Below are 24989 nucleotides of genomic sequence, written 5' to 3'. Positions count from 1 at the left end.
ACCGACAATACCACAAATGTACCGAAATGTTTTCAAACCGGTGGCGGGTAGTAAATGACAGTGCTGTAAATAGCACCGAAAATACTAATAGTTCCACAAAATAATTAATAATTAATAATTTATTGTCAAATAAATCGACAAACATTTTAAATGCAAATTTAACCGATTTCCGGGATAAAATTGGAAATTTCAGATCTTCAGAATTGTTCTATTCGTAACAACATTTTTTCTAAAAATAAAATTTAATTTAATTGAAGAAGTTCAGGCGTTTAACGGAGACAAATGAATGTTATGGAAAATATTGTTATCGAATTTTTTATTGTCGAAATGGTTACGGTTCTGTTACGGAGATATGGTTCTTCTATGGAGAACTGTTGATGGTTCTTCAATGGAGAACTGTTGATGGTTCTTCAATGGAGAACTGTTTATGGTTCTTCTATGTAGAACTGTTAATGGAAATTATGAATTGCTTGTAGGTTCTTATTGAATAGCGTAATAATAATTATAAGAATTCGGGAATATAAAAAAATGCTTTTACAGGTTTTGTCGAGGGGTGGATAAACGTAAATTTAGGTCGGACCTTGTTTTTTTTAAATCATTTTTTTCTTGTTTTTTTTTTCTGTTTTTTATTGTTTTAAATTTTATTTTTCTGTTTTTTGTTTATCTTTTGTTTTGTTCTGTTTTATTCTGTTCTCTTTTTGTTTTTAAACAAAACAAAACAATTTTTCGTACCTCGACAGGAAATGACGATTTTTTCAGCACCAGTCCTAAGTTACGAGCGAAGCGAGTAAGGAAAATTAGGACGTGTGCTGAAAAAATCGTCATTTCCTGTCGAGGTACGAACAACGTTTTGTGCATCGGACAACTGAAATAGACAAAACACATCAATTTACTTGAAAACATACACACTTCACATTCACCATATTAAATTTAATCAATCGTATAGTCATAGAAAAATTCATGTAATTCTTTTCCCGCACTATAAATCGTAAAGAAATGAAGTTTTTTCCCGCACGATATATAGTTCGGGAAAAACTGACATTTCTCAATGAAAAATCATGGCAAAATAGGTCGTATTTCAGTTGTCGGATGCACAAATACTATTGGTTTTCTGTGTTTCCGTTTATTTTTCTGTTTTTTTGTTGTTTTTTCTCGTTTTTCTCTGTTTTTTCTGTTTTATAAACCGAACAATTGAAAGTAACCAGGAAATATTTATACTAATACGGTGTTCTTCTTGATCCTTATTTATCAAATGATTCGTCAATAATAAACAATAATAAACACTGTCGTATATTCTCTGAACGAGACAATAAAGACAAAACAAATTAGAATCTTGAACCATCATTATAAATCACGAAAGTACTCACAATAATCACACGAAACTGATTCAATCGAATCGATAAATACTCGATACTTGATTGATTATACTGGCAAAGTATTAAAGTTAAAAATCGGTGCGGTAACTTTTAACCTGAAAAGACTGTGCAAAAAATTGGTTAGTTGGTTGGTGGGCAACTGCAAAACTCATCATTTAGAAGAAATATTTACCAGAACCGAAACCAGAAATCGACTAATAAATTTAACCAGAACCATACCAGAACCAGAACTTTTCGGCACTATTATAATTCTACACAGATTTCATTCGGTAACATTTTTTTCGATTAAAATAATCCCCCTCTCCTACAGCCATGGTGTACACGGGAATTTAACTTGACTAAACAAAAACCATAATCTGCGTTTTATTCGTTTTATTGCAGTTCGTTCAAAGTGTCACATGCCTGCATTGGAAAAACTTGAAAGATGCGGGTTCAGTGGACCGATTTGACATTTACACTGTTCACACCGTTCACACTGTTCAATTGCTTCAGTGTTGCCAACGCATGGGTGATAAACCTTCTGGTTTTGGTGGCAAAATATGACGTTTTGATTTAGGGTGATTTTGTACAATATAGTAAAGTACATTTCTGTTCATGGCCCATTATGGTGCTATAGATAGGGAATTTAGGGGTTATCATTGTGTCCAACATTTTTTAAAACAACCTCTCTGGTCGGCGCATTCTTCGAAATTTTGAAAATTCCAACCTTTTAGAGATTTTTTACGTCGAAATGTAGTGGACTAATAAACCACTTATTTATGAAGAATGGATAACAATACCACTAAAGGAATATCCTAAAGGATCGGGCACTTGATGATGGATGATAAATTGAAAATTTCGTCGTAGAGTGGCCTTGCTGCAAACGAAATGTCGTAACAGATACTTTTTGTGAGGCTGGTATGGCAAGTTTGGTATCGTTGTAAAGCTAAGACCATTCAGGCTGATCAGACGTTATTGTTTTGTTGCAGACATGATCGATCTGTTATGTGTATTACAGATGAGATCAAGTTTCGCCGGGGATGATGAAAATTAACTTTTACGGATATTGTACAATTCAGACAAATTTTGTAAAATCCATTCTCGGCGTTTAATATAGCATGGAATCCTCTACCAATATCGCCATTCAAAGAATTTCTAACTTTTCTCGTCTTGGACATATCACCATTCAAAAATGTCGAAATTTCGACTTTAGCTGGCTGTTGCTCCGTGGCCAGGTTGTTGAGAGAAGCAATTTTAACACGAATTAACTTACAATTATTCCCTCTATCCGTTGCTGTAAAAATCTATATTTAAATTGACTCGTGGGTCCCGCACGGCCACGTGTGCCGGTTCTCCGAAACGGCCGGACAGATCCGGAAACTGAATACAGTTTCGTGTAGTACTAGAGTCGCTCAACCAGAACATGTAAAAAATCATAGGTGGTGTCGCGACTCTATTTAAGTTTTGTTAAGATTTTGATTTAGAGAAATCATCAAAAAACGAATATTTTTGCGCACAAATGTAGGCTAGAAAATTTCCAAGGGGTGAGCGCTCTTAATGGGGTGGAGTCTCAATACTCTTCCAACGATCAAGCCATAATGGATTCTTTAGAACTGTACACAACTTCCCATTGCCTTTTAAGTTTGTTTATTTCTGTGTTTCTGTGCTAAAATCATGTAAAACAACCAAATTGATCCCATCACTACCAGGGAGTACTTTTGTGAAAATTTAGAAAAATATAGGAAAATATGGAAAAATTTATAAAAATATTAGACAAGCTTTTCACAAAAATAGTCCATATAGCTCTGCAATAGTCAGGGTTAAAAGTTTCTCAACAAATTTAGAATGAAAAGAAGTTAAAGTGTTTGATTAGTGGAAAACGCTTTTCCGTGACTTCCTTCACCCGCCTCACCCTCACGAGAATAATTAGTCGGATGCACGTACTCAATGAACGTTGACATAATTTCGATTGCAACTTGGCGCAGTGTATTTACAGGTGATACATTCGTCAATAATGATACAACCATCTCTTTCTCTGGAACAATCAAAAGATCAGCTATAGCACCAGATGACCCGCCGTTATGGGCAACAGCCAATGAAAATGGAACGGTTTCACATTGTGAGCAATTTGTTGATTTTCTTTCTAGTACTTCCCATCCCATTCCATAAAAAGACTCGAATAAATCATATTTTTGAAGGGGTGCAACTTTAGCCCAAAGTCGGGCGACAGTAGTATTTCTCAAAAATCCATTATTAGTCTTACTGCTGCCGATCATCACATTGCCAAATTTCAGCATATCGTGGACGTTTGATAACATACCGCCACCCGGCCATTTACAACTTGAATCAACAAATGGAGCAATCTTCAATTGGTTCGCCTTATTCACCTGGTAATAACTGATGCGATTCGGTATGATTTCGTAGACCTCGTCAAAGTACGTTCCTCGCATACCCAGCTGATTTTTCAGTATGTTTAGCATCGCTAATTGAAAAGTATCATTTTCGTGTAGAACGGATTGTAGGACAGCACCAACAGCAACGAAACCAAAACTGCTGTAGTGGAGCTCTGTGCCAGGTTGGGCAATCAATGGATCGTCCTTGAAGTAATTTAAACTCTCGTATATGGAGTCACAACTATCTTTTACAAAATAATCTGCAGCGCTATTGTAGTGTCTAATGCCACCCATATGAGAAACCAATTGTCTCAGCGTGATATTCACTTCACTCCCGTTAAACGTTTTTCGAGGAAACTTGTCACCGAGATAGTCATATATCGGTCTATCCAAATCCACTCTGTTCTCCTCCAACAACTTTCCGAGCTTTGAAACTGGCTTGGTTATACTACCGATACGATGCAAAGATCGGCTTGTACATGGGGTGCCAGTTTCCAAATTAGCAAAGCCGAAACAATCTGCCCATATTTCTTGGCCACGGTAGGAAACACCAACAGAAATGGCTGGAACTTTAGACTCAATGCGGAGTAATTCAATTTGTTTCGCTGCTTGTGATATTGCACTCTCAATTCGATTTGATAAATCGTTTCCGGTTATTGCACCGGAACGCGTAAAACTGTTCAACACGATCAACAACACAGTCGATTTCGGTACAAACATTTTCAGTATTAGAGAACCACTACCGCGTTTATGGAAAGTAAATCTGCGTTTGATTATATATTAACATTTATGGCATGACATAACAGCGCGCAATGAACTTACTTATCAACCCATAAGTCTGTTATCAACACTTAAATGCAAAGCTATTCATGAAGATCATCGCAAAAAGGAACACAAAAAAGTCGGAATTCTACAAATTAGTCAAGCAAGCTGGATCTAGATCCGATATCTGCACAAACTATCATTTTCAACATTGATTCAGAAATACAACGCTTGATTAGAGTTAAATAACCTGTGGGGACCTCCATTCGGTTATTTTGCCATATAGACCGTCATATAGAGGTTGTCGTGATCTCCACAGGCACAGCACTGCTACTAGCACGAACATAGAAAATATTCGGAGCCTGATGAAATCACAGTAGGCACTGCCTTTCTGTTATACAGATAGATGACTTGTTTTCGTTGTATGAGTTAAAACATTCAATACAAACAATTCTAAGCGGTAGGTCGTAGCACTAAAGCATCCAAATTTGACACATGACAATTCAGTGTTCATGCTAGTAGCAGTGCTGTGCTTGTTTTCGTTGTATGAGTCAATGAAAGTAGAGAACAGGTATGGTCGATCGCCGAATTCGTCTTAAACGCACTCACATTTTATGTCAAAATAATATGAAAATGAGTGCGTTTAAGTACGAAAATCAAATTTTTATGTCCTCCGGACGGACAATAGACCATACATGTTTTACACTTTCATTGGTATGAGTTAAAACATTCAATACAAACAATCCTAAGCGGTAGGTCGTATCACTAAAGCATACAAATTTGACACATGACAATTCAGTGTTCATGCTAGTAGCAGTGCTGTGCCACAAGGAAAGTTTTCGTAAATACCTTTTCAGGGATAGCCAGCTAGGTGGTGCAGTCCGTACTAGACCTTGAAACACAAAGTAATTCACGCCTAAAATTTGAATTTCAAGTGAACGAGTCGATGAAAAAGTGAACCGAAAAATACGTTTCAACGCTTCCTTTGCATGAAAATGACGCTGCGTTAGAAAGACTTGCGTGAGGAAGATTTTGAATTTCGAATAGATCAAGATATATGTGAGTCCGCAAGAGCACACGGAACCCAAGTTTCGGTCTCCCAACATTCATGCTATCATATTCACCATATTCATCCATTCTGTAGAAGTCGGTAGTGCTACGGGTGCTACGTCGCGTGTGCAAATTATGTTTTCTTCCCGGTATCCGAGTCAAGATTTCCCGGTATCCAAAAATGTAAAAGTGACTTCCCGCTACATACATTTCCCGCTGGTTTGTGCAGCTATAATTCGATTTCCCGGTATCCTAAAAAAATTTTCAGAAATTTCCCGGTATCCTGGATACCACGGATACACATAATTTGCACACGCGTGCTACGTCAAGTGAAACATGACGCTGCGCTGCACTCAAATCGACCCAAAAATTGGGTTCCGTATTTTTTGTGACGAATATTTGCATTACCTTCAGTGTTTCTATATATTCTGTTGATACTGATTGTGTACGATTGAGCTTGTCCTGACTTATGTTCAGAGAAAACGAAATTCAATTTTCCAATTAATTTATTTGAACCAAAATTGAAATATTCTCACTCTGCTAAGAATTAGATAGTCTGACTACTGTGTTTCTAATTTGTCTACGTAGAAACTTTCCCCCCACTGAGAATGGAAATGCGTCCAAAAAATGAACACCGCCGCGAAGATGTTTATAGTCGTCAAAATTTTCTGAAACAAAATTTCATGAGAAGAAGAGCTTTATCAGTGCCACCGATTTCATTATCACTTTTCCCTATCAGCACTTACTTGCAACCATATCGTAGATATCACGTTCGGTTATAGTTGAATTTTTCTTTCGTACAACAGCTGCGGCTGGCCAGTCTCCAACCGAAGCGTCTGGAATCCCTAGCACACAAACCGACTCAATGTCTGGCAATTGAATGAGAAACGATTCGATTTCCGACGGGTTAATGTTAAAGTTATTGCTTTTGAAAATTTCTTTCAATCTGTCCACAATGTGCAGATCACCGTTCTCATCAAACCGACCCACATCTCCAGTCAATAGAAATCCTTCGTTGTCGAACGCATTTGTGGTCGCCTCTTCATTACCGTAGTAGTACAAAAATGGGTGACAGGTTTTGACACAAATTTCACCATCAATCCCTACTCCACATCGAGCACCCACGTCGTCGACAATCTTAACAGTAACACCCTTGGCTAGTTGGCCGACGTGATCTTCTTCGACAATCCTTTCAAATGTTCCGCTAACCAGAAGCGACAATTCTGTCTGACCATAGGCCGTGACTAATTTTCCATTCGACAAGAGTTTATTGATTTCGGCAGGTGCTCCCAAAGGCATACGATTTCCGCCAACGAAGTAACATTTTATACTCGACAAATCTGCAGTTTTGATGGCTTCATTTTTCAACGTCATAACTAAATGGTGCGGCGAGTTCATCAGAAAGCTAATTCTGTGCTTCTGGACCAAACGAATCTGCAGGTCAGTTGAAAATGGTTTTTTGGTAACTACACCTGTTGCTCCATGAATGACACCTAATACGAAAATGTACAGCCCGGATATCCAATAGAATAAACCCGGACAGTAATGGATGTCACCAGCATGGAGAGAGGTGATATTACCACAACCCTCGACTATGTTCATATGTGATAATGCCACAATTTTGCATAGTCCTGTTGTACCGGATGAACAAACTAAGGCTGCAACGTCTTTGGCTCCATCAACAGGAGTAGGTCTGAGGGATTTTCGGTTGGAAATGATTTTTTTTACGCAAATTTAGTTTAAAATTGAAAAGAATTACAAGAAGGTGTGCTCCATTCCCGTTCCAACGAATAAATTTTCAACGGGATAAGAATGCATCGTTGACCCACCAAATGTAATGATTTTGGCATCTAATTCGGCTTCCAACAAACAGTCAGACACGAAGTGGTGTCGCTCAACGTCACAGAACATTAACTTTGGCTTCGCAATTCTCAAGACGTGAATCATGTCCGATTTCCCGAAAGATGGACTAATGGTGTTCACCGGACATCCCAAGCAGAATGCTGCGTAAATAACTGGAGCAACGTGACGATCCATAACCGAGTACGAAAACACATCCCCTTTGGAATATCCAAGCTTTCGGAGATTCTGCGCTGCCCGAACAGTTTTCAACCACATCTCATTGTAATCCATCCGTTCGCCTGTATCGTCACAGATCTGAGAATTTTTTTTTCCTGGTTTTATTCCACACATGCTTTAGAGCGAAAGATCAATATGTGTGTACCTGAGCCAAGTTCGATCCGTTTACTTTCATGAACCGCTGGAAGACTTGGCCGAGTGAAATTTTAGGATGAAAGAGTGGAGTGTAATCGTTTCCAGTCCACAATTTATTTTCAGCATCGTAATTAGTTGCATACATTTTGGCGACCGATTTTAAGACAATGGAATTTTGCTGGAATTATTTTTCTAGTCACAGTCCACGACCTTACAACTTGAAGTCTTCGAAAAAATTAAAGATCCCGAAGAGATTTGAATATTAAAGTGAACTAAAATAAAATGCCAGTCATTTCAGAGATCTTTAAAAAAAATACATTTCTTATCAAACGGTCTATCAGAAGAGCTGTTTACTGTTTATGTGCAAACAAATAGTCAATTTAAGATAATATTAATTCTCTGACATGAACCATCATAAACTATATCTGGAGGATTAACATTCCATGACATGACAAAACTGAGTCGAGATTTAAATATTGCCGAAAATGAATTTTTGTGGTCTAGGTAATCGCTTTGGTTCAATAGTAGATTATTGAACTGGTCTACTAAATGCTGTATTAATCGAATATGTTTATGCATTCGTGAATACAATGCAAATAAAAATTATATTCCGAGTGGAACCGGATTTATAATTTTTCGTATTCGTGTAAACATAAAAACTTGAGTTGTCAACGCATTTAGTAGACTAGTGCAATATCCTGCTTAAACTTGGTATCGGATAATTTGGCACACGGTGCTAAAATAACACATTTTTAACTACCTAAAAGGTGAACTCGCACACGCAAGTTTATTGCGGCAAATGCTTTTTAGCCATGACATCGACTTAATGACTCCTTTTACAAAATTTTGGTATCGAAAGATCGTGTGCGAGTTCACATTTTACGTAGTTGAAAAATGCGTTTTTTTAGCACCGTGTGCCAAATTACCCCACGCCATAAACTTGTAGGTGAAACCCACTTTTATATCGATTCTTGTTTCATAAAGAAATATTACAGAACAAGACTGCAAGTATTTAATGATTCATTTACTGTCCTATTAACTTGCTCTGTAATGTCACCATGCCGACCTGCAAGTTACATTGATTTAAATGAATTTGACTATATCGATCTAGTTGTAAAATCAATACACAGTTCATGGTTAAATCTAATTTTGCCAAAATTGCCTTCTACTCTCACGCCTCCAAAAATTGACCGAAGAATTGTCATTTTAAACGCTGAAAATGTCTGTTCATTTCACTGGTGAACTGGTTGGAATCGACATAAGCACGGCAGAGTAAAAGTAAACCTGGCAGGAGCGGTTCATTATTGAAACGTCAAATGAGGGACCTAATGCACTGTATGAAAATGAACTCAAATGAACACTGACATAAGTTGAAAAATTTGATTCGCAAAAAACATAGGGCTACTAGATTATTCAGGTCCCTAGTCAAACAAGCGCTCCTGCCTGGGTTACTTTTACTCTGCCGTGACATAAGCAATTGGAGAATGTTGGCTAGGAATAGGTCCAATTGGATTTTGATGAAAGATTGCAAAACTACGAGTTCAGTTGCTTCTACAACAAAGTTGCAAGTATGTAGGAGACCTTTTGCACATGGAAACATTAAAATTAGACAACGGTCACTGTAAGTATTGATGGAATGGTACTCTTCCAGCGATTCTGCTGTAACAATATTAAATTTTTAGAACCCATCGCCATTTTATTTTATTTTATTTTCATGCAAAAATTATACGAAACATCGAAATTGATCCCTCAATGGAATTAGGTGCTCCTGTAGTTTACCCCTCGCTCACAGGTCATCATCGTTAAAAGTTACTCAGTGAATTTCGAAAGAAAACTATTTATCAGAGGCAGTTTAATGGTTTAATTGGTGGATGAACTGGCACCTGGATGATTGCCTGTACAATTAGTCTGATGCATACACTCAATGAACGTTGACATTATTTCGATTGAAACTTGGCTCAGAGTCTCCAGAGGTAATATAATTGTCAATAAAGATTCAACCATCTCTTCCTCTCGAACAATCAAAAGATCAGCTGTTGCACCAGCTGACCCGCCGCTATGACTAATATTTCCAAATTAGCAAAACCGAAACAATCTGCCCATATTTCTTGGCTACGGTAGGAAACACCAACAGAAATGGCTGAAACTTCGGACTGATTGCGAAGCAATTCAATTTGTTTCGTTGATTGTCCCTTATTTGACGTTTCGAAAATGAACCGCTCCTGCCTGGTTTATTTTACTCTGCCGTGAGCTGTAAGCTTGTGTCACTCATCCACTGTAAGTGGTTTTTTGATTGAGATCAAGATCTACAACGACATAGTAAAGTTAACCAGGCAGTAGCGCTGATTTGACTAGGGACCTGATTAATCTAGTAGCCCTATAGTTTTGGAAATTTGCACTAGAAATGAGTTCGTTTGAAATGGCGCGATGCAAATCCGTATGTGCTCCGGCTAGAACAAATTTGAACGTTTGGCCATACCTATCTATTTACTTTCATTGGTATTAGGTCCCTTATAGGCAATGAAAGTAAATAGATAGGTATGGCCAAACGTTCAAATTTGTTCTAGCCGGAGCACATACGGATTTGCATGGCGCCACCTCAAACGAACTCATTTCTAGTTCAAATTTCCACTAGAAATGAGTTCGTTTGAGGTGGCGCCATGCAAATCCGTATGTGCTCCGACTTGTATGGACTGGCCATACCTACTTATCTACTTTCATTGCTTATAGGGCGTTCCATTTCGGATATAGTTCACTTTTTTGCCGTGGGACATCATACAAAAAATGAGTTACGTGTTCACTTTCGGTATTTTTTAAATGAAGATGCCGTGGGACAAACTTGAACCATCTCCGAAATGGAACACTCTATTTGACGTTTCGAAAATGAACCGCTACTGCCTGGTTTATTTTACTCTGCCGTGAGATCTACACTTCGCATCGACGATAAGGTGAATGGTGCAACTCAATTTAAAATGCAGAATTATTTTTCGTGCATAAAAGCTCAGTCAGTATGACCTGAAAAACGAGTCAGATGTGACCTGTCAAGTCAAATTTCAAGTAAAACCTGAAATTGATCATATCAATCTTCGCTCGTAGTATCATCATAAAAAAAAGTATCACCATAATGAGAGAGCACCACGTACCGCATTTCTTCCTTAGTTTCTGTTCTTCATTTTATAGTTTTAATGTACCAGTGACTTACATACAACCAGCTCAGAATAGTTAGAAATATTCATGCGACTTTCTGCTTTTCTTAGTTCCACACGTTCCTCACATTTCAAATGTTAGTATTATTCGGTCGGTATATACTCGGATTTGCCGCTTAAACGCGCACACGTAGAGTGAGACAACTAGCGTAATGTGCACATAGTGTGTGTGTGTGCAATATATTGATAGAAGTGTGGAACTGTTGGAACTTAAAAAATCAACCAAACACATGAATTTATTGCTATCTATTCTGCGATTACTGTATAGTTGTTCTATGTAGAATGATATGAATTATGATGAAATTGTATACTTTGTTCGAATGCTGGACAAATAAATGAAAATGTGGAATGATTTGCAATAAATCTTTTTTTTTGAACTTTTCTTAATTTTTACTGAAAATAGATGATCATTTTACATGTGATGAATATTTACGTGTATTACCATTTGTAAACTTCATCTAGCTGATAGATTGTGGAAATTGTTATCGTCACTACCACAAAAATCAGCGATGGCACTGCCTGCAAGTCGGTCTTTTGAGATACGAAATTTAAAAATCAAAAGCATTTGTTAGGAAATAAAATTGAGTGATGCTATTCGACCGCGCGGGCAAATAGCCATTCCTAGCAGTGACGACTATTTGACCGCGCGGGCGAATAGCCATTCCTAGCAGTGACGACTATTTGACCGCTAGCGGGCGAATAGCCAATCCTGCCAGTGTAGACTATTTGAACGCTCAAAAAATGGTGGAATAAAATTTCGCGCAGCGCGAAATTTTATTCCACCATTTTTTGAACGTTCAAATAGTCTACACTGGCAGGATTAGCTTTCTTTGACTCCTGATATATTTTTTCATTCAAGCGGTAATTATTAAAGATGAGAGGGAACTCTATCTGTTAAGGGCTTTCAAAACTTGAAATTCATGCTACTACAAACCGAGAAACATAATATTAATATTGATTCACCCTTTTGTAAATAATTTTCTGTCTTACTTTCACCAACGCATAGCGCAACAGTTTTTCACGTTTCTACTAAAGCCTCCAAATCACGAAACATTTAAAAATTAGTAGCAGTAGTAGCAGTCATACATGACATCTAACTGCGCCTTTGCCTTGACTAGTTTCAAGTTCTCTGCAGGACCATAGAGGGCATCATTATCATTACACACGTTACATGACTGTCCTAAATGTTAGCACTTAAATATTACTTTGCATGCAGTCAAACTAGTTACTTTATGTATTTTCAATAAAGTGAAACATTATAGAGAATTACCGGGGATCTGACAGTCCACATCCATCATACATACCCCTCCATGCATCGCAAAACACCGCGAAAGTAGACTTCCAGCACTAATCTACTCTAATATGTGTGAAACGTCTAAGACTCAAAAAAAGTTTTGTAAAAGGAAAATCTACTCCGATCTGCGTGAAACACCTAGTTTTAAAATTTAGTTTGTAAAGGGAAATTTTCTCTAACTTGTCCGAAACGACTTGGTTTATGATTTAATTTATAAAATTTATAAAAATTGACAACTTAGCTATATTATAAAATTATTGTATCTGGATGTAAAACAAGCAAATACCATCGAGTTGTATTACACACAACGAGCTTTAGCGACATTTTTTGCAATGTATCGCATTCATTTTTGCGAACAAAAAAGAAGTAAAATTTATTCTTTTCGACAGTGGAAATTATCAATCTAGACTTACCTATGTGTTAACTATCGTGCCTGTTATTTGCATGAAAAAGTTAGACGATACGGGTATTTAGATGATATTTTACGAAATATATTTCCCAAAAATATAGCTTGAAACAAAAAAATTTCAAATGATTTCACGATAGAAGCGGTCAAATAGTCTACAAAGGAAGAACTGGCTATTCGACCGCGCGGTCAAATAGTCTACCAAGGAAGAACTGGCTATTCGACCGCGCGGTCAAATAGTCTACTAAAGAAGAACTGGCTATTCGACCGCGCGGGCGAATAGTCTACTAAAGAAGAATTGGCTATTTCGCCGCGCGGTCGAATAGTCACTCCGAATAAAATTTTCGATCACATTGTCCAAGAAAATATTGTTCGATAAAGTGACATAAGTGACCGACTTGCCGACAGCGTCAATCATTGAGAGTCATCCTGTGAAATAGTGCTCAGATCCACAGTCTATTGTTTGATGGGCGTGTTCCAAGAATGCTGGTAGCATTCCCCTGTTGTACGGCCAGAGAAATGTTGTTGCACAAAAAATGTTTGGCGCGAATATCACCCGATTCTTCAATAAATCTTTCCTTAGTAAGTTAATATGGTTAATACACACACAGGTAACACGAGTGAGACAGCCGTTAAGCTCATCTATTATATACACGTCTGCCTCCCCAGTGATTTGCTCAAACTTGGTTGACGGCAACACTGATTCCAGAAATCTAGTACCATTATCCGTCATTCATTCACCACACGCATTTTGAGTTCATATTGTTTACAAAAAACAGTTCTCAAAAAAACGCCAGAGTCTAGTTCGCGATTTGATTTCTTCTAATAAAAAGTAGAGTTGAAACCTTGAACATTTATGGAAATTTATCGCTGAATGTTAATGTTTTTACGACGGTCACGGCATTGGATGTATTGATAAAACATTGAGGTGAGCTGAGTGATTAAAATTTCGATTGACTAAATTGTGTTAGTATCGCTCTTTGGGGGAGAGCTTTTGGATATAAATTGCCTAAAAATTACGTAAAAGGTGTGTTTTAGAAAAGATTAGTTCCGATTTTTATAGCAATATCTATTTGTCGCATACATTGATAGAACATTCTTCAGTAAAGTTATTTCTATTTTTGACTTTCGGTCCCGTTTTCATTCGAATGGATGTATTATACGTATTGTATTCTACGCAGAGATAGGCATATATGTTTCGAATGTGTGCTTCTCTATAATATGGTCAATTAATTTCGGTAAAAATGTGCGTGTTTTTTAAATAGAAAAAGCCATTTCTCTCGTTTCGAATGAAATGTAAACAATGAAGGTAAACATATAGTATACGAGTGCGTATAACACAGACTGTTCAAATGTCACCATTAGACCCATTACGCTATTAATATGCATTTTAAAAGCCATTAGTATGATCTCTCACACACACAATAGTGAATCAAAAAAGAGCTGAATTTTATATCCGAATGCCATAACAAACCGGCCCCAAAATGTTTTCCTCTGTTCGTGATAGTATCTTAACGATGTAAACGAAGCAAATTTCTATGATAAAATTTTTTCATAAAGCCGAAAATATTGATGAATGAATCGCTAGCGGTGTAATGTTTGTTCAACTTTAGTGTTGATGATGTCATTTGCGTCTATTTCTTTAATCTATTTTTTGTATGTTGTGTTGACTTTTCCCGCCTAAACTTTAAAATCTATTTCGTCAGACTGGTGTGTCTTCTTAAAAAAATTTGTCGTTGTATGAAGGTCGATCTGAAATTAGTTTTCCTTCATCAATTGATTTATTAGATATGAGTGAGCAACTAGCGCCCGAAACACGCAACAAATCCAGAGAAAGGTCAAAGACACCATTTCACCTACGTTCACAATGTGATGGCGATAACTGCAATGAAGTAGGTCACATTCATGGTCCTACCAAAAAGATTCCTACAGTGTCGTAAGTACCATTGTTACTCCGAAAATTCATCCCTTTAACAAAATGTTGTTCATCTTGCTTAGAACTATCACTGAAGAACCACAATCGTCAGCTTCGAGTCATAACAGCGTATCAGTAACGAAAACAGTCGTCTATTCAGTAACAAACAATGCTACGTCAAGCCAACACAATCAAAATTCAATTGAAGCGTCTCTATCTTCCACAAAACCGATTTTAACGGTACCTGCAACAACAACGACCACCAAAGTTAACACAAAGTCAAACCAAAGTAGTAGTCAGAAAACGGTGCGAAAGACGATGAGCGGCAGAACAGAAGTTAGAGAGCATCAAGACTTATCCAACCTGAAACACTCGACGCCTAAGCAGAATTCTGTGAAGGTCAGCCAAATTTCACCAAACATTTTGGAAAATTTGAATTTGAATGACCATCTGGCATACAAAGAGTACAAGGAAGCTGGAGAATATTGGAAGTAAGTTGTTGTTATCACTCGACGGATGTCAGGGGCAGACATGCTAAGAATTTATTTCAATTTTCCAGAAAGTATCCGAAAACGGACTACGTCTACTCGCCCACCTATTCCCCATTCCGACGGGAAATTAAACCGGGCATCATCGCAATGCCAAACATGTCTCGACGAAGTCTCGAAAGCCACCAAAATCGGTCCAATGAACTGGCATCATTAACCACCACCGCTCAAGAGTCGTACATTCGATCGCGTTTTCAGTCCAATTTCGACAAATTTCAGAATTTTAACCTATCAGACGACGACCTCGATGCGAATGATTATCGTACGACGTCCATTTATCAAAGTACCGAACAGAAAGCGTCCATCATACGGCGATTTTTCACATCAATTGTTACGATCATTGTGACAACCTTTCACAAAACGTGTCGCATATTCAGCAGAAGTGAAGTGGATTACCGAAATTACCGGAATGGGCGCTATGACGGTGTGAATGAAAGTGCAGATGGAACAGTAACAGGTCTATTGTCTACAACATCGTCAGCGTCTAGAACAATGTTGGCGTCGATCTTTCGTTACATCTACGTAACCATCGCTTCCATTCAATTTTGGGATTCGTGTGTCCTGCAGTCATCAAATACGGAGAATCGTGGCAAGAAGCGTTTCCTGCTATTACTGTTACTTCTGTTATTAGCAGGTGAGTCATAAACCATCTGTTATCGACAGCAGTGAGAATAGGAAATGATGAGCTCTGACTAAGACAGTATTATAATAGAAAGCTTTTGTGTTAAGACAAATGAAGTAATAGATCCGTCGCGTCAGTCTTTTGAAAGCATTTAAAGATTCGATAGATTTTCTGGTTTATAAACCACGCAGGTCTGGTGACGAATAGCTTGCAATTTTAATTTATCGACTAACACCCAGACATACTTGCTACATGTAGCCTGTAAGCACGGCTTACTAAGCAGTCCAATGAACATAATTTAATCATCTTGTTCAAAGCCCCTGCTTTTGATTTACTCTCCGCTCGAAAAGTACGTGACAACTGCGTGTAGCCTCTGTTCCTTTGTAACGCTTATTCGACTTTTTTGTTCTCTTGAGTTCTCTTCCTCAGGAAAAATTATGTAATTTGGGAAGATTCGATCAACAGACCGAACCTGATACAAAAAACCTTTAGTGTTTTGTTCTGAGACTTTTGTTTATGAGCGCTAGGTAGAGGATGGGCCTAGTGCATATCTCACACCGTCACATGTTGTTGAAAATCCGAATCTAATTTGACAAATTGATGTCGAAATGAAGGTACTGGAACCCAGTGAACACTGCAATGGAAGAATTAAATTTTTGTTGGCGGTCTGACAAATTTCACTTCTCCGACCTTGAGTAATTTCTACCCCAGTTCTTCTCTACTATTTGGCTGTGCAGCCCCTATTATAGTTTGTCATCAAACGATCGTACAATTTTTCAATAAAAATGTTATTCCTCAGCTGCTGGACTATGTGCGAGTCAAACAGATAAAACGACATCCCTATCCGATCGTCTACCACTTGCTCTGCAATCATTTAAAAACACGGGCTACGACTTCGTTGCGTCAACCAAATCACTGCTGAAATCCTGTTTCGATTTCCACTGGTCGCTACCCATCCTCTTCCAATCATATTGGACCACGACCAACAATTTTCCGTCCAGTTCATCGCTGAGCGATCGACAGTATGCGGATCTGATCAAACACATTGATGCCTACATCGAACACATTATCGCGACAAAGTCGAAAGAGACAATATCACCGGAAGCCAACAACATTCTGATCGCATCGATTGTCAAGGACACCATTGTCAATTACAAATATCAGCTCAGTTTGGACGACATCGAACGGATTGCTAATGTTGTGCGGGAAAAGCTACGGGAAGATGAGTCTAAATTGGGCGTTCCGTTGGACGAACACAGAGAGTACATTGCGAATGTGGTAAAAGAGAATGTGAACCTGTACGCTGCTTCGGCACCGACAAGCCAACACCACGATGAACTGAAAGTTGATGACATTCTGGCGAAGGTTTTTGGTTCGGCCACATTGTCGGAGGCTATTCACAAACAGGTCGTCAATCAAATCGATCCACAGCAGCGCCGAATTGGTACACTCGAAAGTAAAATTGAATTCATGACCGACAAGTTATCGGACAAAACATTGGAAAATCAGGATCTTAAGCATTCGTTGGATATGTTAAAAGCGGAGTACGCAAAACTGTTGGGAAGTGTAAATGTCCACAACGATGACGTCGATCTAAAATTGATAAAATTGCTGAACGATGTCGACGCTAAATTTGCAACGTTCCATCAGAGCCAGTACGCAACGATAGACAGTCACGTGCAATCAATTTTGATTGACATCATGGGCTATGACAGTTCGAGTGGTAAGCCAACCGAGGTTGACTTGAGGGCATGGATTCAAAATGTTTTCGTTGCCAAGACATATCTCGAGCAGCGACTGAACGAGTTGAGTGCTACCTTCGACAAAAATCTAAAAGATGAACTTCACCGTTCCGCTGCGATACTGATCAAAGATGTGGGCGACCAGATTAAGAAGGAAACGTTGCTGGTAATTGAAAATCGAGAGAAAGGTCATGCTGGTCATGTCGGAACGTTGGATGAAATGAAAATTAAAGGCATTGTCAAGGAAATACTGGCCGTTTATGATGCCGATAAAACTGGATTGGTCGATTATGCGTTGGAAAGTGCCGGTGGTGAAGTACTTTCGACCAGGTAATTCCGATTCTATTTGACACATTTCTTCGGTGGTTAACTCATGTTGGAATTTTAGATGCACCGAGAACTATCAGGCACATTATCGGCTCTCCGTTTTTGGCATTCCAATACCATTCACGTATCAGACGAATACACCGCGGACAGCCATATCCCCGGTAAGCATTAAAAATCATAATGAATTCATTGTGAGGCTATAGGGCACCAGGAAAATATTTTATTGAGTTGTGGCGCCCGTTTTAGCCGCTTAAATTAGCTCAATTTCTCGTGAGACAATCAGATTTATCAAATTCAGAATAGTTTTTGTAAGACACGGATGCAGAGGAACTGTGATTATTAGAGATGAGTGGGCTGCCTGAACCTGGTAAAAAAACAGGGCTCGAACTCGACTGGATTTGATTTTAGCTTTTGGGTTCGCGAGATTCAAAATGTTGTTCGGGTCGGGTCTTATTTGAGTTTCATCGCATTTTCGGATGCGGTTCTGGTTTCTAAAATCTTCGACCCTCATCTGATAATGAGTGATTGTCGGAGTGAAAATGGACAACAGGAGACGTTGAAGAAATCCTCTGTCGTCCAAATTGTCTCAACCAGAGCATTCCTGTCATTGTAACCCTATAGACTAATGAATTTGGTCTCGCAATATTCGTTCGTCGAGCGAGTCGCCAGCAACCCACTGAAAACCCGTGCTTCCATACAATGCAAGCTAACCTTGATCCATTCACTCACTGCTAACATTGCCGTCCTAGTTTTGATGATCGAACAAAAATTTCTTTCAGACAGTCCAACCTGGAAACTGCTGGTCATTTCAAGGATTCCCCGGTTTCCTAGGTAAATTTTCTCAGTCCGAATCGAATTAATTTGTCGAATGCAATCAAATCAATCATTTTCAGTCCTAAAATTGAGTACCTACGTGTTCGTGTCAGGATTCACCATGGAACACATACCAAAATCACTAGCACCAAGCGGAAAAATCGACTCAGCGCCGAAGAATTTTAGCGTTTGGGTATGTTAATACGTCGATGCATGCACATGTCATTATCTTAACCATTTTTGTCATTTTTGGTCTACAGGGACTGGAAAGTGAAAGCGATCGCGATCCAGTCGAATTCGGAAAGTACACATTTCTGGAGAATGGCACTAGTCTGCAATATTTTGCCGTTCAAAATACCGACGTGGACCGATCGTTTAATGTGGTCGAACTTCGAGTGGAATCGAATCACGGCAATCAGAATTACACTTGCCTGTACCGGTTCAGAGTTCACGGTCAGCCAGATACTTAAAAAAAAAGGGAAACGTTGTGCGTCACAATTTTTTCATTGTCACTTCCGTAACTAGAGTGACTCTTTATTTACTGAGAAGTTCTTTTCATTTCTTTTTCTTCTTCGTTTTGTATTATATGGAAAATGTAAAGTCGAGTTTTGCCTTAAATAACATTAGCATAAGTCTGTTGTATGTTCAAATTTGCCATATGCCTTATGCAGATGCAGATGCACTTGTAAGATTGTTTTCTTCCTAATATTACGTTGTATAAGTATCCCAGAAACAGAAATCAATTGGGATGAAAATTTAAATTAATTTTGAAAATAAAATGGCCAAAGTTTGGCATTGTATAAAAATCAAGTGTAGTACCACTACTGTCTCCAATTTTAGATATCCTCGTAGATCATAGAACATCAACGGTTTGAAGTGATAAGTTAGACACAAACATACCTCCCAAGATTTATTTAGCTCACGCAGCTAAGAGTTACTTTTCATATCGTATACCATTTAGGGTAAAAATTCCAATTATGCATAATCAGTCCCTCAAAACATCCACTTTGTTTGAAGCTTCGAAAGTATTTACGCCCACGTTTTGGCATCACATCGTAAGAGCAAAAATTACTATTTTTATTCGATTGAATAACTCGATTTTGTTCGGAAGCATTTACGGTTTCATCAAATTAATGCTACGCCCTCCAAGAACAGGCACGAGAACAGAATTAAGTAAGAGGCCTTCATAAATTCAGTTTTTGATGTTGGTATAGGCCACTGTTATTCCCTTGACTGAAAGTCATGGGTCTTACGGATGATAAACACTCTAAAATGTTTGTCACACAATGTTCACTACTATGATTGAAAATACATGAATGTATGACCAAAAACCTTAAATACAGAAAATGTTTGTCACACTTTGTTCATTCCTTGATAACACGATAACTCGAGTAATTTTCAGTGAATTTCCAAAAACTTTTTTTTATTTTACGGGGAATTAAATTCCTCAGGTTAAGTTCGAGGATGGACTATAACAGACGGGTGATCTTAGAGATATTCTCAAAAGAATTTTTGTCTGGTCGCTTGATTCCACGATAACTCGAGTAGCTTTCAACGGATTTTTAAAAACTTTTTTTTAATCGACGGGGAATTAAATTGCTGAGGCTAAGTTCGAAGATGGGCTGTAACGGACGGGTGATCTCTGAGATATTCCCAAAAGAATTTTTGTCTTGTCGCTTGATAGCACGATAACTTGAGTAATTTTCAATGGATTTCCAAAAACTTTTTTTTGTTCGACGGGGAATTATATTCCTGAGGTTAAGTTCGAAGATGGGTTATAACGGACGGGGATCTCTGAGATATTCCCAAAAGAATTTTTGTCTTGTCGCTTGATAACACGATAACTTAAGTAATCCTCAACGGATTTCCAAAAAAAAAAAACAGATTATCTGTCTAAATAATAGTCTCCTTATCATACGGAGTAATTTTCGACTTTCCAAGAAAATTTTGTTTGATAAGTACTGAAGTAACTCGGGTTAAGTTCGTTAATGGAAAATACTGAAGTAATAATCTGTTATTTATTCTGAAAAGACTTTTATGTGTCATTTATTGTTGTCTATGCTAGAAAAAAAATCAACGAGTGTGAACTTTGCGGCCAGAGCGAAGCGAGGGCCGTAATCACACGAGTTTCATACTTTATTCATGATCAAATAAGGCCGAGTTTCAGTAGATTTAATTGCTAAAAAATTCTCATAATTAAGAAAATTTAAACGAATGTGAGCTTTACAGCCAGAGCAAAGCGAGGCCTTCCATAATTTTTTTTTAATCGACTAGGACTGAAATTCATGAGGCTTAGGTTAGTAAATGGAAAGTATTGGAGTAACAATCTAGACTTTATTTCGAAAAGATTTTTTTGAGTGATTTCGTGGTAGTTGTATACAAAAAATTGAACAAGTGTGGACTTTGCGGCCAGAGCGAAGGGAGGGCCGTAATCCACACGACTCGTTCAATACATAATCAAGAAATCTTTTCACCGCCGTTTATAGCAGACAATGGGACTTTCTGAAAAAAAAAATTGGAATATAATAAAGCGAATGCGCAATTTATAAGAAAATAAGAAGCGCGCAGATTCTCGTGAATTTATGATTTCGTAACTTGACAGTTGTCATCTTAAAAGTTACGAATCGTATGGACATTCGCATTAAGGTGACAACTGGAATTCTTAAATTCACGAGAATCGGCGCCCAGAGTGCAGATTGTCTTATTTTCGTAACTTTAAAGAATTCGTAACTTGACAGTTCTTGTATGATTTTATACACGCAACCGTCAAGTTACGAATATTTATTCAGTCAGTCAAGGGACCTGACCCATCCATAAGGTGGGGCCTAGTTGGAGTGGAGTTATTGCGTTGATTAATGTTTACATGCTCTAGCGTGCGGTGAAGTGCATTTTCCTAACTAGTGTTAAAATAGAGCATTTCGTCGGGTATTTCCGACGTCATTTAGGAAAGACGTTGTTCCTAACTTGTGCTACAATTTTTTTTAACGAATTTGATTCCAGAACTCACCTCCGCCTCGTGCTCGATACCCCGATATGTTAGGAAAATAAGTAGCGAGTTACGTTTGTGGCAGGAAAATGCATTTATTTCCTGCTAGCATGTAAAATACGTAATTGCTTGTAAATTTATGATTTTAGCTTGTGTAAATACTGCACTCGCTTTCGGCTCGTTGCGAAACCTTCCCGCTTGCCAAAACAGCAAACTTTCAAGAAGGAACGTATAAAATCGAGGGCAACATCACTTAAGGTCGTAACTAACATATTTCTGGAACTAGTAGTTCCGAGCTACTCAACCGATTTTCGTCAATTCCCGAAAGTTAGAATTGTTTCTGGCTTTAGAGCTTTTAGATAGATAGATAGATAGATATCTATCTTAGAGCTTTTAAGTCAATGTGAATGTTAGTTCGGAAGATACGGTCAAAAAGCCATTGTTAACGATTGCAACTGATGTGCTGGAAGGTAAAGCGACATAAGAAAGGGTTTTCTAATCTAAAAATCAGCTTCTCTGAAATGTTTCGAAGCATTTTCTGAGTCCAGATCAGCAGAACAAGTTTTTTTTTTAGAATGTCGTTCGGAGGTTTCACACTTTGAAATTTTTGAAAAATGGTTCGTCACAGCTCATTGATCTCCTACACGACAAAAAAATCAATCTAATTGACAAACAATCTACGAATATCAGGAATCATTATTGTTGTCCTCAAAGTTCACCGAAATTTTTCGGTTTTTTCAACCATTGATAGAATTGACTTTATATATGCTCAAAAATTCACAAATAATTCTAGCTTTTGGGGAAAAAAGTTCATGATAATCGGTTGTATCGTTCAATAGATATTAGTTACGCCCTTTAGTGATGTTGCCCTCGATATATTATGCGCCCCAAATGACGTTTCTCTGCCCTGTGCTCACACGTTCGAGAAAATTTTGGTTGTAACTCAGGCCAAAAGACTTCTTTAGCTAGCTTGTACGTTCTACAGAAGATCGACCTCCCCAAAATATCTTGCTTTTTGCTTCATAAGCAAAATTCTTTATTCACTTCTTAATGGTTTAGGGTCGAATTAGTCTATAGTGGGATGATTTTAGATGAAGAGTTCAACGATTTTTGGTTGTAGACTTAGCTGCACAAAATGTCCCCCTTTTATATGCGACACTAGCCCAGCAAAATTTTGTAACTTTAATAGAAACATTTCAATTCATTATCTTATCGATGAGAAACAGATAACATTAAGGATGAGTGAACAATAATAACAGGTAAGCATAGGAACAGGAACTATTGTAAGATCTCCAACTATGGAAAATCGAAACAAAGGTTCAGATCTGTGCTTCATGATCTTAAAGCGGACCATATCATCCTCAAAATCGAGAATCTGGTAAAGTTTGGATTTAAAATACAAACATAGCTAACGCCGACCCGTACGAAACGCCTATTCGTATCAAAAGCCTTTACTGTGAAACTCTTCATTTCTTTTACTTCATTCTCTACTGAAAAGCTATTCGCCCTTTAAAATCACTTACATTATCTTTCTTTGCCTTGTTAGCATATACAAATAAATTGCCGGAGGCAATATAGACAGCCCCGTACGAAGTCAACTTTCATAAATTCCTATTTAAACAGCTATATACCGCTATATTTACCTATATTTTCCTATAAATAAACATTTCACAGATGAATATGCTATTATATAGCTATATATGCCTGTATATAGCTCAATATAGCTGTATATAGGTATATATAGATGTCCATATATAGAATGCCTGAAACACCCCACACACATAACAAATTATTTCCATGTTAACAGAAACTCTCTAAGTACCATTTTTCTCAATATATATCACTTTTATTAAAATCCAATATGGCCACCAGCAGCCATTTTGTTAGGAGACCGGAAATTTTACCGACGCTTTACATTCGTTAATACCTTTCAAACAAAAAAAAATTCATGAAATTCGGTCAAAATTTACTCGAGATATTGACAAAATGCTCCACGTTCACTGTACGGCCGAGTAGCCAGATAAGAGCTCACTCGAAGAGACCTAGATCACGCTCCGGAGAACATAATTTCAAAAACTTTTTTTTCCCTGATTGGTACGGTCAATACCTATCTAATAAAGCTAAAACAGACGAAATATGTTGAAATGTGGCCAACCTACAAGCAAAAACTGCTTGCCGCCCTGTGCCTGTTTCACACCAAGGGGTCTAACTCACGAGTCGGTCATCCGATTTCCATAAACTTTTTTTTTTAAAAATACCTTTTATTTGACGTATCACTTACAAGTGTAACGTTTAAATGTCCGGAGATATCTTCGAAAAACCGTAAAGCACTTATTGGGCCACAGCTCGGGAGGGGTCGATCCAAAATCACTCATCTTCGAACTTAGCCTGTCTTTTGACATTACCAAACGGAAAAAAAAAAGAATTTTCAAAATCGGATGCGTTTTACTCAAGTTATCGTGCAGACGGACAGACGGACATTTTTTTTTCACTGATTTGGCATCTCTAGACAACCAAAATAGGTTTCCCCTTACTCAGGGAGTCCAATTCGACGTGTTACGGACGTATGCGTAAACGCATAAGACCCCAGTACTTCGTACGGGTCTAAAAATACCAATGGCTCACGGGTATATCAGTTCCTCAAATTTATTCTAATTTTATTTTTTTAAAGGAAAGATCGATTTTTTACTGGCTGCGTCATTATTGTGAGCAGTCTTTTTTTTCGCTCAATAAAGTTCCTCAAACAGACACTACGGATTGAAGTCATTATCTGAATCGATTTTTATCTTTCTGCCCTTTTCGAGCACTAAACATTGTAGTTGGGTGCCGAATAGTATCAGTGACACCATGTTACCATGCCTTCAGTACATAACTCTATAAAAGTGTATCAGCTTACAATGTAAGCCTTACACCGTAAAACAGAAACTGGATTGGTGTCGAAATAAAGACGTTGGGTCCACGTATGCTAAATGAACCCCGACTTGGCAGGTTAAATAGCAAGGCTATGCTGGTACTATCGTCGATAATAGCCGTGCGTTTCGGTAGAGACGACTCATAATATTTACTACACAAGTCTCTTGTGCTCACACTGCACAGAAAGTAAGATCTGCAGAGAAATTTTTGTGGAAACATTTTTCCATATTTTCTTGTTTTTGTCGAGATTTCCAAGAATTTCGTTAATTTTACCAAAAAAATAATTTCGGAAAAATGTTGGAAAATTCAGGAAAATTTGGGGAAATGTTTTCGCAAAAATAGTCTCTGAGATCATTCCATTAAAGAAGTCCGAGATGCTTGGTATTTTTAACGGACCAATCGTGGCACCAATCCGAGAATGCTGGAATTACAGAAACGAATTG

General features: G+C 37.9%; 2 protein-coding genes across 6 annotated transcripts; one reads left to right on the top strand and one right to left on the bottom strand.

Moving 5' to 3' along the window:
- Positions 1 to 6048: 6048 nt before the first annotated feature.
- Positions 6049 to 8064, bottom strand: LOC119076746 (probable 4-coumarate--CoA ligase 3). 2 transcript variants are annotated; one of them, XM_037183691.1, is made up of 4 exons: positions 7785 to 8049; positions 7320 to 7717; positions 6307 to 7253; positions 6049 to 6228 (listed from the first exon to the last, which is right to left on the bottom strand). In XM_037183691.1, exons 1-4 carry the CDS (start codon positions 7917 to 7919, stop codon positions 6101 to 6103), a joined length of 1608 nt encoding a protein of 535 aa, XP_037039586.1. In that variant the 5' UTR covers positions 7920 to 8049; the 3' UTR covers positions 6049 to 6100. The 2 variants fall into 2 exon arrangements, with proteins under 2 accessions (XP_037039586.1, XP_037039587.1); XM_037183692.1 differs by having other exon boundaries at positions 6109 to 6228; positions 6303 to 7253; positions 7785 to 8064.
- Positions 8065 to 13400: 5336 nt separating this feature from the next.
- Positions 13401 to 19457, top strand: LOC119076738 (SUN domain-containing protein 2). Of its 4 annotated transcripts, none has more exons than XM_037183655.1 (9): positions 13401 to 13608; positions 14469 to 14616; positions 14679 to 15086; positions 15155 to 15777; positions 16565 to 17837; positions 17896 to 17995; positions 18614 to 18665; positions 18728 to 18840; positions 18908 to 19457. In XM_037183655.1, the coding sequence occupies exons 2-9, from the start codon at positions 14471 to 14473 to the stop codon at positions 19115 to 19117; spliced, it is 2925 nt and encodes a 974-aa protein (XP_037039550.1). In that variant the 5' UTR covers positions 13401 to 13608; positions 14469 to 14470; the 3' UTR covers positions 19118 to 19457. The 4 variants fall into 4 exon arrangements, with proteins under 4 accessions (XP_037039550.1, XP_037039554.1, XP_037039551.1 ...); XM_037183659.1 differs by having other exon boundaries at positions 13417 to 13608; positions 16568 to 17837; XM_037183656.1 differs by lacking the exon at positions 13401 to 13608 and adding an exon at positions 13620 to 13707.
- The last annotated feature ends 5532 nt before the right edge of the window (positions 19458 to 24989 follow it).

Source organism: Bradysia coprophila, unplaced genomic scaffold (genome assembly GCF_014529535.1).
Source record: "Bradysia coprophila strain Holo2 unplaced genomic scaffold, BU_Bcop_v1 contig_232, whole genome shotgun sequence".
Classification (NCBI taxonomy): Eukaryota; Metazoa; Arthropoda; class Insecta; order Diptera; family Sciaridae; genus Bradysia; species Bradysia coprophila.
Note: the sequence above shows the minus strand (reverse complement) of the source record. Positions and strands in the feature narration are given on the sequence as shown.